Below are 16,474 nucleotides of genomic sequence, written 5' to 3'. Positions count from 1 at the left end.
AATAGTAAGAAACAACTGCAAATTATCCCATTTCATTTACTGACAAATTGCTTACAAAGCAAATTTTTCTTTTAAAATTTCTCCATTTTTTATTCAAAGAAACCCCTGTTGCAGCTATATTAGCTGATTTAAAAGCTGATAGAGACGTTTCAAACTGCTTGCAACAGTTGGCCAGATGCAAAGGGTTTATAAAACCTACTGGGAGATTTGCTAAGGCTACCAGCGACTTTGTAGAACTTACTCTGAGTTTCTGCGTCTGAGCTGCAACTCCATTCGGGTGCATCATTGCAATAAATATAGGAACATCACCCAGTGGACTGCCCACTCCTCCAGCAATGCTGATACCCAGTGAGTCAGTAGGCCCCTGCCATGGGACAGACAGAATATTTTGGTCAAACTGTTATCTTTCATTGGCTTTTGTTCTCTTTGGCACAACATTCTATAGTTAATTCTGATCTTCTAGACTTGAGGGAGGAAAAGGATGCCCAAGAAAACTGCATTAATTTATCTGATACAAGTTCTTAATGTGACTTAGAAAACTAAGCATCTGTTCGGGAGGTAAAAGAAACCACAACAGGCTAAATAAAAATCATGTTACAGGGAATGAGGACAACAGGGACCTGCATTCAAAGCCAGAAACCCACACCAACAAATGCTGGGGCCTGGAACAAGTCCACTGCTTTCAATGAATCTCTAGCTCTTCATAGACAAAATGGAAATAACTGGGCCTCTTACAAAGAGCCACAGTGACTACTGAATGAAATGGCGATGGTATGAAGTGTCTATAAGTGTGCTCAGCACTTAAATCTGCTTTTCTTTTCTCTGTTGTACATAGCTGTCAGAAGAATCTGTTTCAGAAGAATGGGAAACTTCTTCTGAAAGTCTGAAGAAGGAAAGGTTTACTGATCCATAGAAGAAGTCAGAGTGGCCTGCATATTTTGTGTGGGGCTGGGTTGATACCATTTTGGGCAAAAAAGGGTATACCAAAAATGATTTTTCAAACAAGGAAATTCAGCAGAGTCTACACTGTGCTATTTTCACTGCATGTAATACATATTTTATCAGATGGTGCCATAAAGCAGTAAGGCAGCTAGCAGGAAAATATGCGGACGGCCTTGGAGCCATCAGCATGTATACTATTTTCTCTCTCCCCATTACCTTTTTAATTTCAACAGTTCTTAATCCCTGTATTTCAGATGCCACTGTAAATGAAAAAAACAAGAGAAAAATATGAGTATTAACACATTTTTAATGTTAGTAATAGTTTAAATTTTAGTTGATTCTAAAACTAAATGGGACTAAGTACCTAAGTGAGGTACCCCAATGTTTTTGGAAATAGGGTGTTCAAAGTTACTAGCACACATGATTACGTCTGTCTTAAAGAGGGGCTCCCAACTGAAAAAATGGCACACCATCCCATATCTTCCTTCTTATTTCAAGCACTGCTTATAAAACTGCATAATCCACTCTGAATGAGGCAAGGACAGGATGTGTTTTGGACAGAGAGACACATGTGCACAGCTGAGAGGAATAAAGTCATGGAAACATTAAAAAGAATCCATGGACTTAAGTGCCTAAATTTCTAGAATATTAGTCACATTGCACACAGAGACTGCCATATGGTTAGTTTCTTCAATTTGAACAACTTTCAACCAATGCTCCAAGCCAAAAAGCCCTCTGCATCATGATTTCATGTAATTAAAACACAGGAGGATCATATTAATTTTCTCAATCGACATTTTTGTAATCTTATGAAAAAATAGATGGCTTCAACTAATGGCATCTTCTGATTTACTACTATTATATTAAATAGAGAACAGGAATAAAAATCAAACACACCAATCTTCTTCGTAAGAAAAACATGACAGAATACTGATTCTAATGTTAGTAGATCTCCTAGGGAAAACATCAAATGGGAAATGCTGCCACAGGCATTGCTTCATGCTGTTCTCAGTTTTTGCAGGCACTCATTTTTGCACCTATATTAGAGTTTAGGATGATTTAGTGGGAAGAAAGCTTCAGAGGTAAAGTAAAACAGGGGGAAAAAGTCAGTGTTGATGGCCAAAATTCAATCCAGTAAATCATGCTTAACGTTTCAATCCAATCTTACGTGCATTCTTCTTTGAACTACTTTCCAGTAACTCAGATGTACCAGATCCCGAAAGTGGAAAAGTGAATGAGGACAGGCTGGCTTCACTCATCTACAAAGACATAATAGTTGTCTTAGAGAGCTTGGGAAGTAATAATACCCCTTAAGTACGACTTATTTCATAATTACTTTAATGGACTTAGAAATACTTGTTAAGCAATAGTGGCATTTGATAACTAGAAAGGTAATCAATATAAACAGTTTCCACTGAGTTTTGTTTTCTTTTTAAGGAAGAATGTGCCCAGTGACATAACTAATTAAAGGTAAAAGAATTTGATTCCAACATAATCTCACCCAAGCTAATCTTTTCTAAATTTAATCTAGTTGCACACAGATGCGAACTTAAACAACTGCAGAAATAGGGCCAGGGAAAGGAAACAAATGGTAATCATTTAGGGGTGACTGTGAGGCCTTTAAGGACAAACTATCACTGTGTTTTATATGTAGTGGTGAGCTTGTACAGTTCACCTACACAAGATTCTTTTCAGTTGAATGCTGGCTGATAAATGTTTGCTATAAAAATAGTTTAAACATATGCTATCTTGGTAGGCTTTATAATGTATTAATTGGTTCGTTTTTGAGATAATGCAAAAAGAATCATGTCAGAAAAGAAGAAGGGTTTGGATTAAGTTTCTCAGAATGACTCACAAACTACTTAAGAGCTTTACCTTGCTTGCCTGTCCATTCCCATCTCTCAAACTCTGTACCCTAGCTGCTCTGCCACACTGCCAGGCTTGCATACAGGACCCTGGACAGACTGACAGAAAAGGCCATCTTTGAACTCCTTTCAGCCTGCGGACTGCATCACCTTGACGAATTCCACAGCTACGCACCTGGCTGCTTTGAGAAGGTCTCCTCTCCGAATGGAATGGACCAGTTTTGACTCTTCCAACTTCCAAGGTTACTGTGCCTAGGGAACACTAGGGGGAGGTTGTTTGACAGAAACATTTAAATAAAATGCTATAGTCAGCTTTAGGATTACACTGTATTCTTTACGGCTGGGTTTTTGAAAGTCATGCTTCCTTTGGAATTTCTATAGGCAAGGATCTCTCTCATCCTTTGTGGAAAGAGGTTTTTCTAAAACATTAAAAGTAGTAAAAACTGTAACAACAAATCAGTAGTAGCCACACCAAGTGTCTGTCTTACTAGCTCATAATTTACATGGAGAGGGTGTCTGTCCAGGCAAAGAGAAATGGAGAATCGACCAATTCTCTCATGCAACACACCAATGTAGAGCCAAATAAGCCAAGGGATTTGGATTTTAAAAAACAAAACAAAAGCAATAAAAAACCACTATTGCAACAAGTTGCTTTGCTTTCAATAGCAGAGGTACTCAGATAACATAAGCTCTCTACTGCCACACTGCACCTGAATAGATCTATTATGCAATATTTAAGCCATACTGCTGTAAACATCATATGAGAATTGAGGAAAATTTCCCTGTTGCCCTTTACAAATAAATCACAGGCATGCAAGAAATGCTGTACAGTCTAATGTGAAAGCAGCAAAATGAGGTGGGTGAGAACTGGCATTTTGGAGTCAGATACACTAGTTTAAATCCAGTCTGTGTGATTTACTCGCTGTGTGAACTTCACAGATGTCTACCTTGATAAGTCTTTTACTCTGCATTTTGAAAAACAGAGATCATTACAGGCTGCTGTGATAGAATAATCCACATACAATGCTCATCAAAATGTCAAACACATGCAGTATTGTCAGCTGCGTTGCTTCCAGGTTTTCCATTTAACAAACAGCACTGCAAGGAACTTCCCTGTGTAAAATTCTTTGTGTACTGAGGATTATTGATGCAAGACTTTAAAATGAAGAATTACTGAGTCAAAACAACAAAATGCAGCAGCAGTCACAAATAGCAAAGCTACAGGGATATTTAAGGCTCTCATTATATACTGGCAAACTGGTTTTCAAATGAGGATTTAACTGGTTCTAAAATTATCTATGTTACATTATGGATGCCTCCTTCTCTATCTTTGAGAGGTTTTTATCTCACAGAATTAACTATCATTTTAAATTCATCTCCTGAAGGAAGAGACTTCTCCTTAAAGAACTCTAATTACTTTATTTTCTGAAAATAACTCCAAGAAGAAATGATAGTTTAAGTGTGCATTAATAACTAAATTTATATGTACATACCAGGTCCTCTGCAAACCAGAGGTTAACAACAATATGCCCGCTTGAAATCGCTCTGTGAAGCTAAGCTTAATGACTGAAGAGGTTCTGACTAGACTCTGAGACCGCTGACATTATCCATGGCTGTTTAATAACGTCATGAAGTTATATGCTCATGCTACTGAACATGTACCCCATGACATGGATTCTGATGGCAACAGGTACCTAGTCAACTTTGAACTATACTTCGGGTCATAAAAGCACATGTTAGGTAAAGGAAAATAATGCGATAAGAATTGAGAGGAAATACATCTAAATTTCCAAGAACTGTATTTTTAGGTGACCATCCTATATTTTATAACTCATTTTTAAAATTAGACTGGTGCTGCCTTTCCAATCAGCAAATGATTCTTCACGGAATTTACTTTGGAGGAAAGAGATTTCACAGTGTAAAACGTATTTAAGCTTAGCAATGATACCTTGGGATGGAGGCCTTATAATTACTGAATTAACAACAGTAGTAACTGTTGAAGGAACTGTCAGGTAAATCTGCAAACACTCTTCCACATTCTTCATCTCTGGGGAAATACTGGGTTGGCAAAAAAGTTCATCTGGGTTTTTCCGTAAGATGATGCAAAAAAACTTGAATGAACCTTTTGGCCAACTCAATATAAGGATGTCCAACATAGTGTGCCCAGTAAAGGGTTAGGGCAGGCAGGGCAGTCCAGAAAGCATGACTCTCAGAGGTACACCATTTGTCCCTCTGATCTCCCGCCTTTCTGTGGGAGCATCCCTGCCAGTATGAGATTCTCCCCTTATGCCAGAGGTCGTAAAAATACATCCAGATATAAATATGGAGGCGGGGTGAACTGACATGAAGACATTTTATTCTCTTTTGTGGCCTGAATATGTGCTTTTCTTTCAAGAAAAGAGCCACATAACAATCCCTTTATGATAAAACATCTCCTAAGATCACAGATATTCAGTTCATAATTCTTACTGTGTGTGCTCCCTCACTCAGTCATGTCTGACTCTTTGCAACCCCACAGACTGCAGCCCGCCAGGCTCCACTGTCCATGGGATTTGCCAGGCAAGAATACTGGAGTGGTTTGCCATTTCCTTCTCCAGGGGATAATACTTACTGCTACTGCTAAGTCGCTTTAGTCGTGTCTGACTCTGTGCGACCCCATAGACGGCAGCCCACCAGGCTCCCCCGTCCCTGGGATTCTCCAGGCAAGAACACTGGAGTGGGTTCCCATTTCCTTCTCCAATGCATGAGAGTGAAAAGTGAAAGTGAAGTCGCTCAGCAGTGCGACTCTTAGTGACCCCACGGACTGCAGCCCACCAGGCTCCTCCGTCCATGTGATTTTCCAGGGAAGAGTACTGGAGTGGGGTGTCATTGCCTTCTCCAGAAATACATAACCATATAATAAAGAGTTGATCATAAGTGTAGAGATTTACCACTGAAGTATGTTGTCTAACATATAAATATGTCTTATTTGAGAGAATATATTAAATAAATACTTGTTGCATATGTCTGCTCCTTCTCCTACGCTATTACACATAACCATTTATGGCACTAGGTTTCTACCTTCAGCAGAGCTGCAACCGCTTCCTGCGTTGCATGACGGACATCTTCTCCATTCACCATTAGTATCTGGTCTCCCTGTAGCAGTCGCCCATCAGAATCTGCAATGCCTCCTTTGACAACATCGGACACAAACACTCCAGTATCATTTCTGCAAGTGTGATTTTAAATATCACCATTATTACTTTTTCCCAGTTGGAATGCAATGCTTATTTAATGAAAGGCTAACATTTTAGAATTGAAAATTTTATTTCTATTTTTATGACTTTAAAAGTTTTATTGCTTATCAACATTGGTGAAACTGAGAATTTTCCAAAATCACTGCAGATGGTGACTGCAGCCATAAAATTAAAAGATGCTTACTCCTTGGAAGAAAAGTTATGACCAACCTAGATAGCATATTCAAAAGCAGAGACATTACTTTGCCGACTAAGGTCCATCTAGTCAAGGCTATGGTTTTTCCTGTGGTCATGTATGGAGGTGAGACTTGAACTGTGAAGAGGCTGAGCGCCGAAGAATTGATGCTTTTGAACTGTGGTGTTGGAGAAGACTCGTGAGAGTCCCTTGGACTGCAAGGAGATCCAAGCAGTCCATTCTGAAGGAGATCAACCCTGGGATTTCTTTGGAAGGAATGATGCTGAAGCTGAAACTCCAGTACTTGGGCCACCTCATGTGAAGAGTTGACTCATTGGAAAAGACTCTGATGCTGGGAGGGATTGAGGGCCGGAGGAGAAGGGGACGACCGAGGGTGAGATGGCTGGATGGCATCACTGACTCGATGGATGTGAGTCTGAGTGAACTTCGGGAGATGGTGATGGACAGGGAGGCCTGGCGTGCTGCAATTCATGGGGTCGCAAAGATTCGGACACAACTGAGCGACTGAACTGAACTGAACTGAACTGAATATATCTTATGTCTTTATAATATTTTATAGATTAAACATATCTTTCATAAGCATATTTATTCAACACTTATAAACTGTGAGTAGAAGTGGTTATTATACACATTTTATAGGTCAGTCACTGGGAGAAAAACCTATTGTTCTTTCTACACCATAATGAAACCCTGAATGGATATTGACCTGTGCCTATATAAATATGTTGCTATTATCAACAACATCATTAACATTACTTAAAAGAAACAATGGATGTGTCTCAAACTAAAACCAGTTGTTACTCAAAATTACGTACCTTTGCTGTGATGTCTCATTTAATTACAGGTCTAACTTTCATACAAGATAGGTTTATGTAAAATGAACAAATATTAAGCTTATTCCAACCTTCTTTTCATAGAAGTAAAAATAACTCATAACTTCCTGTTGAAATATAAAGATGACCATGTAGAAACATTTAGTAAGGTTTAATTGCATCACTTCTTGCCAAGGTCTTGACCTCAAACAAGTCTTTTCATCATTTGATACTGTTTTCCCATCTTTAGAATAACTGTGGTGGAATTTACTAGATTAAATATTTTTTAACATTACCTATATATACATATTTAAATAAATTAGGTATTCAATTTATGTAAATTCACCAACCTACTACCCCAGGCTTCTTAACTTACACTGTCTGTTTCCTTCAGGTGGTGTGCTCCTGTTATGCTCGTCCTTCTCTCTAGAATATCCTCCTTCCCCTTTTGTTAGATCACCTCTCACATATTACACTTTCAGCTTCATCTCAGGCACTTTTTTTATAAAGCAGTTTTCCTAACCTACTTTCCTTAATAAGGTCACACGATCCCTTTCTCCTTTGCTTCCATGGATTCCTCACAATATGTTTCTGTCTCTCATTAATAGATTCCTTTGTTGCAATAATATATTTAATTCTCGTTTACCAAACTGAGTTTTCAGATGTTAGCATTCATGCCTCTTTTTACTTTATTTTCCAGAACCTAATAGATCTCTTGGCACCCAGCAGGTACTCAAAATTACCAAATGCCTTTTTGTCTCGTTGCTGTTGTTCAGTTGCTAAGTCATGTCCTACTCATTGCAACTCCATGAATTGCAGCATGCCAGACTCCTCTGTCTTCCACTATTTCTCAGAGTTTGCTCAAATTTATGTCCACTGAGTTGGTGATGCTATCTAAACATCTCATCCTCTGTTGCCCCCATTTCCATTTGCCTTCAATCTTTCCCAGCATCAGGGTCTTTTTCAATGAGCTGGCTCTTCACATCAGGTGGCCAAAGTATGGGAGCTTTAGCTTCAGCAACAGTCCTTCCAATGAATATTCAGGCTTGATTTTCTTTAGGATTGACTGGTTTGATCTCTTTGCAGTCCAAGGGACTCCCAAGAGTCTTCTCCAGTAACACAATTAATCAAATCTTTGGCAATTAGCCTTCTTTCAGCCTTCTTTATGGTCCAACTCTCACACCTATTCACGACTACAGGAAAAACCACAACTTTGACTATACAGACCTTTATTGGCAAAGTGATGCCGCTTTTTAATATACTGCCTAGGTTGGTCATAGCTTTCCTTCCGAGAAGCAAGCATCTATTAATACTGACTAAAAAAGTCTAAATCAGTATCTTCCGATGTTCCACTGCTGCATGGGCTGACAATAGCTACCTACAGAATACAAGCAGTTGATAAAGATTCTAGTACTACTAGGACTCTTCTAAGAAATTTAAGTTCAGTCATTTCCAGGAAATCACTGCCTTTGCCCTGATTAGTCATACCTTTTACCAACAATACTCAACCCCAGGCCTTTCCCTGGCTTCTTCTGCAGCTCGACAGTGAGGGTGTCATACACGTCCTCCTCTTTGTATGGGGCCTCATCTCTGTACAGCGTCAGGAGCACCCTTTGTGGTGTCTGTCTTAGGACATTTATTGCTTCATCATGTGTGGCCTTCCTCAAGTCAATTCCATTTACCTGTACAGAAGTGGGACACAGATGGTGAGGAAGTAGATGAGTTGGGTAAAGAGAAGAAAGATGGAAAAAGGAAGGAGTGGGGAGAGAGAGGAAAGGGAGGGGCAGGGGAAGAAACAAACACCACCCTCCCCACAGCTGCCTTTCCTTTGAGGTAAAGGTCAAACACACAGCATTCTGTACCTCTAAAATCTGATCTCCAGCCCAGAGTCTTCCATCTTTACATGCTGCTCCTTCTTCATAAACTTCATGGATAATAATGGCACCCTAAGGGCACAAACAAAACCAACCATGCTTTACCCCATCCTCCCTAGGAACGGTGAGCAGAGATGCAGTCAAAGCACACTGTGCTCTCACAGGCACTGATAAGGGTTATACATTGACTACATCCATATGTGAGTCATGCATCAAAATTCAAAGAAAAGCATAACAAGACAAGTTGCTATAAGTCTTAAAGACATTTCAAATGATAGGGAATTTTTAAGAAAAAATTTATAAAATACATAAATCACCCACACACTCATTTATAATAGACATACATCACCTTTCCTATCCACAAATGAAATTAACAGATATGCCTCACCTTTCCTATCTACAAGTGGAATGAATGGCTTTTAAATGCATTTTTTGACAATTAGAAATTTTTGTCTATAAATTATCCAATTTATCAAATGTTTTCTCAGTATGGGTCTAACCCAATGATATCCAGTCAGTAAAAAGAAAATTAAAATATGGCAGGAACTGGTAAACTAACACAAATATTTTGAACCTAAAGGACATAATCACAAGTATAAAGGAATATTACTAAGTCAGTGTTGACTTACTCAAAGTAAGTGAGTATTTGCCCCACAAATTAAAGTAATGAGAAATGAAACACTTTTCTAAATCTTTGTACTTCATTTCATACAGCTGATGGACATTTCCCTGCAGTGACCTCTCAGGGGTCACTGAAGAGGCCGCATGTTTGGAGCATCTCTGACTACATCCTCACCAGCAGTGTGTCGGACCCCCCAACAATGCTCAGGCCCAGTCCTGTCCGCCCTTTGGAAATCTCAATTGTTGTTTCACAGCCTGGGATGATGGGGCAGGTTGCAGGATCAGAAGCAAAGATTGCTGGTGTTGACGACCTGCTTGAACCTAAAAGTACGTTTAAAATGAAATACAAATAAAAACTGATCAGAAGGAATATACATCAAACTCACCACACTGATTGCCTTGGGGGATGGAGCAGAAACATGGGCCCAAGTTTGGGGACAAAGAAGACTTCAGTTCCACCTTAATCTTTTAGCTGTGTTTAAAACCATCCAACAAATGATTACATCGTCATTGTTACCTTAGTGTGGTGGGTACAAAATTACCTGTAAATTATTTTCTGCACTATTCTGTATTTTTCTTTAATTACTGGAGATAATAGGTAAAAGGAATGAGAACAGAGTTGAACTTAACTGCTAGTTTCACTCTGCTATTCTATGTTTCATGGGAACCAAACAAACGTCTTAAAAAATTATGATTGGCAAAACTTAGAACTGAGATATGCAGTGGAAACCTAACTCACATTCAGTGAAGACAAAACATGAACATCAGTAATTCTGGTCATGGTTCATGCCACTCATGGCTTTTTAGGTTTCTGATTTGGTTTTACTTTTCATCCTGCCCTAGAGCATCTCTCCTTATGTAATCAAATCATACATGCAACCGGATTTAATATCTGAGTTTATAACACATTAAGTGAGCCCCACCTGAAGTTTGTTTCTTAATGTCTCAATGGTTTATAAACTTGAATATTAAATACTGGTGCATGTATGCTCAAAATTAAATAAATAAGATTAGATTATGAAAAAATAAGGAGAATATAATCTCATACTCTGTTGTATGAGAGTCTTCATATCATGTTTGGTGATATACCAAAAAGCATATAGCAAATAGCATATTCAGAGAAAGTTGGTATACTTGATAGATTAGCTTTAGAGAAAATGTTCTTTTCAGGAATCAGAGGCAGACTAGTTTCTTGCTCCCGAAATGGTAAGAACAGGTGCAAGGTATTTTCCTTTATGCTATGCTTCCATTTTGCATCTTATATGTTTACAGACAATGCTATTTAGGGATCAACTTGATATTGAAAAATTAGAAAATTACTATATTTTTTAACATTTTAGAGAATTATTCAGTCTTTCTAAATAAAGGATTACTTCCATTAGATGTTTTTTACTATAAGATTTTTTAGCAATAAGGTCCAACTGTATAGTACATCTATATTCAATGTACTGCTGCTGCTGCGGCTAAGTCGCTTCAGTTGTGTCCAACTCTGTGTGACCCCATAGATGGCAGTCCCCGAGGCTCCCCCATCCCTGGGATTCTCCAGGCAAGGACACTGGAGTGGGTTGCCATTTCCTTCTCCAATGCATGAAAGTGAAAAGTGAAAGTGGAGTCGCTCAGTCGTGTCCGACTCCTAGCAATCCCATGGACTGCAGCCTACCAGGCTCCTCCGCCCATGGGATTTTCCAGGCAAGAGTACTGGAGTGGGGTGCCACTGCCTTCTCTGATTCAATGTACTAGGATAAACTATAATGGAAAGAATGTAAAAAGAATTTGTGTGTGTATACATATATACATATATATATATACACACACACGTATATATATATATATATACACACATATATACAACTGATTCAGCAGAAATTAACATCATAAATCAACTATACTTCAATTTAAAAACAGACTTTTAAACCAACTATATTACAAGTGCTTTAAACTGCTGTTTCGTTAAAAACCTCTCAAAAGAACTGAATGTTTCAGTTTGGAAACCAAAAGAGCTTTTTTTTCCAAATGCAGAAAAAGTAAACTACTTTTTTAAAATGCCACAAAGCTTGAAATGTATTCTTTTACTGAAAATCAGGGTGATCTTTCTGAAAAAGAACTTCAAAGGAATAATTTGACTCAATGTAGGAGACTGGCATTTTAATGACATGTGAAATTGTCATCCTAAGCTCCACATCCAACTATTTCATCTACTTCGTCCTCTTCGACGGTATCTGCTGTTTACACCCAAAGGAAGAACTCATACCCACTGTGTACATGTGGCGATGAGTAACATTTTAGGAGTCTGATATAGTGCCAGGCAAAGTTGATTCTACCAATGAAGTGGTATCATTGTATCCATATTAAAAATGAGAATACTGATGTTCCAAGAAGTTACATTACTTACTCAGTAGTATAAACAAGGAATGTACAAAATGAGATATCTCATGTATTAGTAAGATACCTGGAGTCACAGATACTCTTAGCAAAAGATCCTTGGAGAGCAAAGAGTATCACTCCTTTGTCTTAGAGTTGGGCGAGCAGAGGCTCAGAGTAGCTGGATGGGTTTCCCAAGGTTCTGTGGCTGGTTAATGCACAGCACCAGATCCCTTCTCTGTATACCATCCTTTCACCAGAAGGCTGCAGGACTACGGCCTATAGAGCAGCGGACTACATACAGGCAGATGGCTCCCCAGCAGGGACTTGATACCGAGTCTGAACATGCCATGTGTGGGAACTAGCAGGAGGCCAGCCCTTACTTCGTGTGGGCTCCGGTTCCGGAGAGCTAGACGGTGGGACCACTGGAGACTGGGGGCTGCTCTTTTTTTCTCCATTGGCTGTACCAGTTCCTGAAGTAGTAGCTTGGGAGTCTGGATTCTCAGCACGAATTGTCAATTTCACTTTTGTCTTTGCATTTTTCAGAAGGTTAATAAACTGGCAGGGTGTTGGTGTGGAGGAGAAATAAAATTAAAGGCAAGTTAGTAGACTTACACACAAAAAAGCCACTATGATAGCTGTAATTGGAAACATCTATGATTGAGAGAAGAGTCGGAGGCAAACTTTTTCCATGCCAGGACTTGAGAGGTCAAGAAAGAATGGCTGCAGTTTCTAGTTTTTTTAATTTCCTGATACTGATTAAGGCCCAAAAGTCTACTTCAGATTATATTCTTCATTATTTAAGAAAGGGCTTTCACTTGTAACATTTCTAATTAAATACTGTTCATTTCTCTGGATCCTTACAACTCTAGAAGAATATGGGGTGCTTTACCCACTTCTGGTCATAGCAAACACCCTCTTCCAACGACACAAGAAAAGACACTGCACATGGACATCACCAGATGGTCAATACTGAAATCAGATTTATTATATTCTTTGCAGCCAAAGATGCAGAAGCCCTATACAGTCAGCAAAAACAAGAACAGATGTGGCTCAGATCATGAACTCCTTATTGCCAAATTCAGATTTAAACTGAAGAAAGTAGGGAAAATCACTAGAACATTTAGGTAAGACCTAAATCAAATCTCTTACAATTATACAGTAGAAGTGACAAACAGATTCAAGGGATTAGATCTGTTAGAAAGAGTTCCTGAAGAACTATGGACAGAGGTTCTTTCCTGACACTGTACCGGAGGCAGTGATCAAGATCATCCCCAAGAAAAGAAATGGAAAAACGGTTGTAAAGAGCAATATTGCACAGGAACCTGGAATGTCAGGTCCATGATTCAAGGCAAATTGGAAGTGGTCAAACAAGAGACGGCAAGGGTGAACGTCGACATTCTAGGAATCAGCGAACTAAAATGGACTGGAATGGGTGAATTTAACTCAGATGACCACTATATCTACTACTGCGGGCAGGAATCCTTCAGAAGAAATGGAGCAGCCATCATGGTCAACAATAGAGTCCGAAATGCAGTACTTGGATGCAATCTCAAAAATGACAGAATGATCTCTGTTCGTCTCCAAGGCAAACCATTCAATATCACAGTTATCCAAGTCTATGCCCCAACCAGTAATGCTGAAGAAGCTGAAGTTGAACGGTTCCATGAAGATCTACAAGACCTGTTAGAACTAACAACCAAAAAAGATGTCCTTTTCATTATAGGGGACTGGAATGCAAAAGTAGGAAGTTAAGAAACACCTGGAGTAACAGGCAAATTTGGCCTTGGAATGCAGAATGAAGCAGGGCAAAGACTAATAGAGTTTTGCCAAGAAAATGCACTGGTCATAGCAGACACTGTCTTCCAACAACACAAGAGAAGACTCTACACATGGACATCACCAGATGGTCAACTCCAAAATCAGACTGATTATATTCTTTGCAGCCAAAGATGGAGAAGCTCTATAGAGTCAACAAAAACAAGACCAGGAGCTGACTGTGGCTCAGATCATGAACTCCGTATTACCAAAATCAGACTGAAATTGAAGAAAGTAGGGAAAACCGCTAGACCATTCAGGTATGACCTAAATCAAATCCCTTATGATTATACAGTGGAAGTGAGAAATAGATTTAAGGGCCTAGATCTGATAGATAGAGTGCCTGATTAACTATGGAATGAGGTTCGTGACATTGTACAGGAGACAGGGATCAAGACCATCCCCATGGAAAGGAAATGCAAAAAAGCAAAATGGCTGTCTGGGGAGGCCTTACTAATAGCTGTGAAAAGAAGAGAGGCGAAAAGCAAAGGAGAAAAGGAAAGATATAAGTATCTGAATGCAGAGTTCCAAAGAATAGCAAGAAGAGATAAGAAAGCCTTCTTCAGCGATCAATGCAAAGAAATCAAAGAAAACAACAGAATGGGAAAGACTAGAGATCTCGTCAAGAAATTAGAGATACCAAGGGAACATTTCATGCAAAGATGGGCTCGATAAAGGACAGAAATTGTATGGACCTAACAGAAGCAGAAGATATTAAGAAGAGGTGGCAAGAATACATGGAAGAAATGTATAAAAAAGATCTTCACGACCCAGATAATCATGATGATGTGATCACTAATCTAGAGCCAGACATCTTGGAATGTGAAGTCAAGTGGGCCTGAGAAAGCATCACTATGAACAAAACTAGTGGAAGTGATGGAATTCCAGTTGAGCTGTTTCAAATCCTGAAAGATGATGCTGTGAAAGTGCTGTACTTAATATGCCAGCACATTTGGAAAACTCAGCAGTGGCCACAGGACTGGAAAAGGTCAGTTTTCATTCCAATCCCAAAGAAAGGCAATGCCAAAGAATGCTCAAACTACCACACAATTGCACTCATCTCACATGCTAGTAAAGTAATGCTCAAAATTCTCCAAGCCAGGCTTCAGCAATACGTGAACCGTGAACTCCCTGATGTTCAAACTGGTTTTAGGAAACGCAGAGGAACCAGAGATCAAATTGCCAACATCCACTGGATCATGGAAAAAAGTAAGAGAGTTCCAGAAAAACATCTACTTCTGCTTTATTGACTATGCCAAAGCCTTTGACTGTGTGTATCATAATAAAGTGTGGAAAATTCTGAAAGAGATGGGAATACCAGACCACCTGACCTGCCTCTTGAGAAATCTGTATGCAGGTCAGGAAGCAACAGTTAGAACTGGACATGGAACAACAGACTGGTTCCAAATAGGAAAAGGAGTACATCAAGGCTGTATACTGTCACCCTGCTTATTTAACTTCTATGCAGAGTACACCATGAGAAACGCTGGACTGGAAGAAACACAAGCTGGAATCAAGATTGCCAGGAGAAATATCAATAACCTCAGATATGCAGATGACACCACCCTTATGGCAGAAAGTGAAGAGGAACTAAAAATCCTCTTGATGAAAGTGAAAGAGGAGAGGGAAGAAGTTGGCTTAAAGCTCAACATTCAGAAAACGAAGATCATGGCATCCGGTCCCATCACTTCATGGCAAATAGATGGGGAAACAGTGGCTGACTTTATTTTTGGGGGCTCCAAAATCACTACAGATGGTGATTGCAGTCATGAAATTAAAAGACGCTTATTCCTCGGAAGAAAAGTTATGACCAACCTAGATAGTATATTCAAAAGCAGAGACATTACTTTGCCGACTAAGGTCCATCTAGTCAAGACTATGGTTTTTCCTGTGGTCATGTATGGATGTGAGAGTTGAACTGTGAAGAAGGCTGAGTGCCGAAGAATTGATGCATTTGAACTGTGGTGTTGGAGAAGACTCTTGAGAGTCCCTTGGATTGCAAGGAGATCCAAGCAGTCCATTCTGAAGGAGATCAGCCCTGGGATTTCTTTGAAAGGAATGATGCTAAAGCTGAACCTCCAGTACTTGGGCCACCTCATGTGAAGAGTTGACTCATTGGAAAAGACTCTGATGCTGGGAGGGATTGGGGGCAGGAGGAGAAGGGGACGACAGAGGATGAGATGGCTGGATAGCATCATGGACTTGATGGACGTGAGTCTGAGTGAACTCTGGGAGATGGTGATGGACAGGGAGGCCTGGCGTGCTGCGATTCATGGGGTCGCAAAGAGTCGGACACAACTGAGCGACTGAACTGAACTGACAAGGCCTTACATATAGCTGAGAAAAGAGAAGCTAAAGGCAAAGGAGAAAAGGAAAGACATACCCATTTGAATGCAGAGCTCCAAAGATAGCAAGGAGAAATAAGAAAGCCTTCCTTTGTGATCAGTACAAAGAAACAGAGGAAAACAATAGAATGGGAAAGACTAGAGGGCTCTTCAAGAAAATTATAGATACTAAGGGAACATTTCCACAAAGATGGGCACTTAATAGAGGACAGAAATGGTATGGTAACAGAGCAGAAATATTAAGAAGAGGTGGCAAGAATACACAGAAGAACTATACAAAAAAGATCTTCATGACCTAGATAATCACAATAGTATGATCACTCACCTAGACCCAGACGTCCTGGAATTTAAAGTCAAGTGGGCCTGAGGAAGCATCACTATGAACAAAGCTAGTGGAAATGATG

At 39.5% G+C, this 16,474-nt stretch overlaps 1 protein-coding gene across 1 annotated transcript in view; it reads right to left on the bottom strand.

Moving 5' to 3' along the window:
* LOC120860250 (multiple PDZ domain protein-like) overlaps positions 1–16,474 on the bottom strand; it is a 175,350-nt gene that overhangs the window by 5,427 nt on the left and 153,449 nt on the right. Inside the window, exons 36-44 of the mRNA XM_040236049.1 lie at positions 12,291–12,465; positions 9,722–9,867; positions 8,914–8,997; positions 8,540–8,733; positions 5,868–6,015; positions 2,983–3,069; positions 2,111–2,201; positions 1,159–1,202; positions 242–364 (exon numbers count right to left, since the gene is read on the bottom strand). Of these exons, the coding sequence (XP_040091983.1) occupies positions 242–364; positions 1,159–1,202; positions 2,111–2,201; positions 2,983–3,069; positions 5,868–6,015; positions 8,540–8,733; positions 8,914–8,997; positions 9,722–9,867; positions 12,291–12,465 (1,092 nt within the window). The remainder of the gene's footprint in view (positions 1–241; positions 365–1,158; positions 1,203–2,110; positions 2,202–2,982; positions 3,070–5,867; positions 6,016–8,539; positions 8,734–8,913; positions 8,998–9,721; positions 9,868–12,290; positions 12,466–16,474) is intronic.

Source organism: Oryx dammah, unplaced genomic scaffold, assembly GCF_014754425.2.
Source record: "Oryx dammah isolate SB20612 unplaced genomic scaffold, SCBI_Odam_1.1 HiC_scaffold_11050, whole genome shotgun sequence".
NCBI lineage: Eukaryota > Metazoa > Chordata > Mammalia > Artiodactyla > Bovidae > Oryx > Oryx dammah.
The sequence above is the reverse complement of the archived record's forward strand: the minus strand, read 5'-3'. Positions and strand labels throughout refer to the sequence as shown.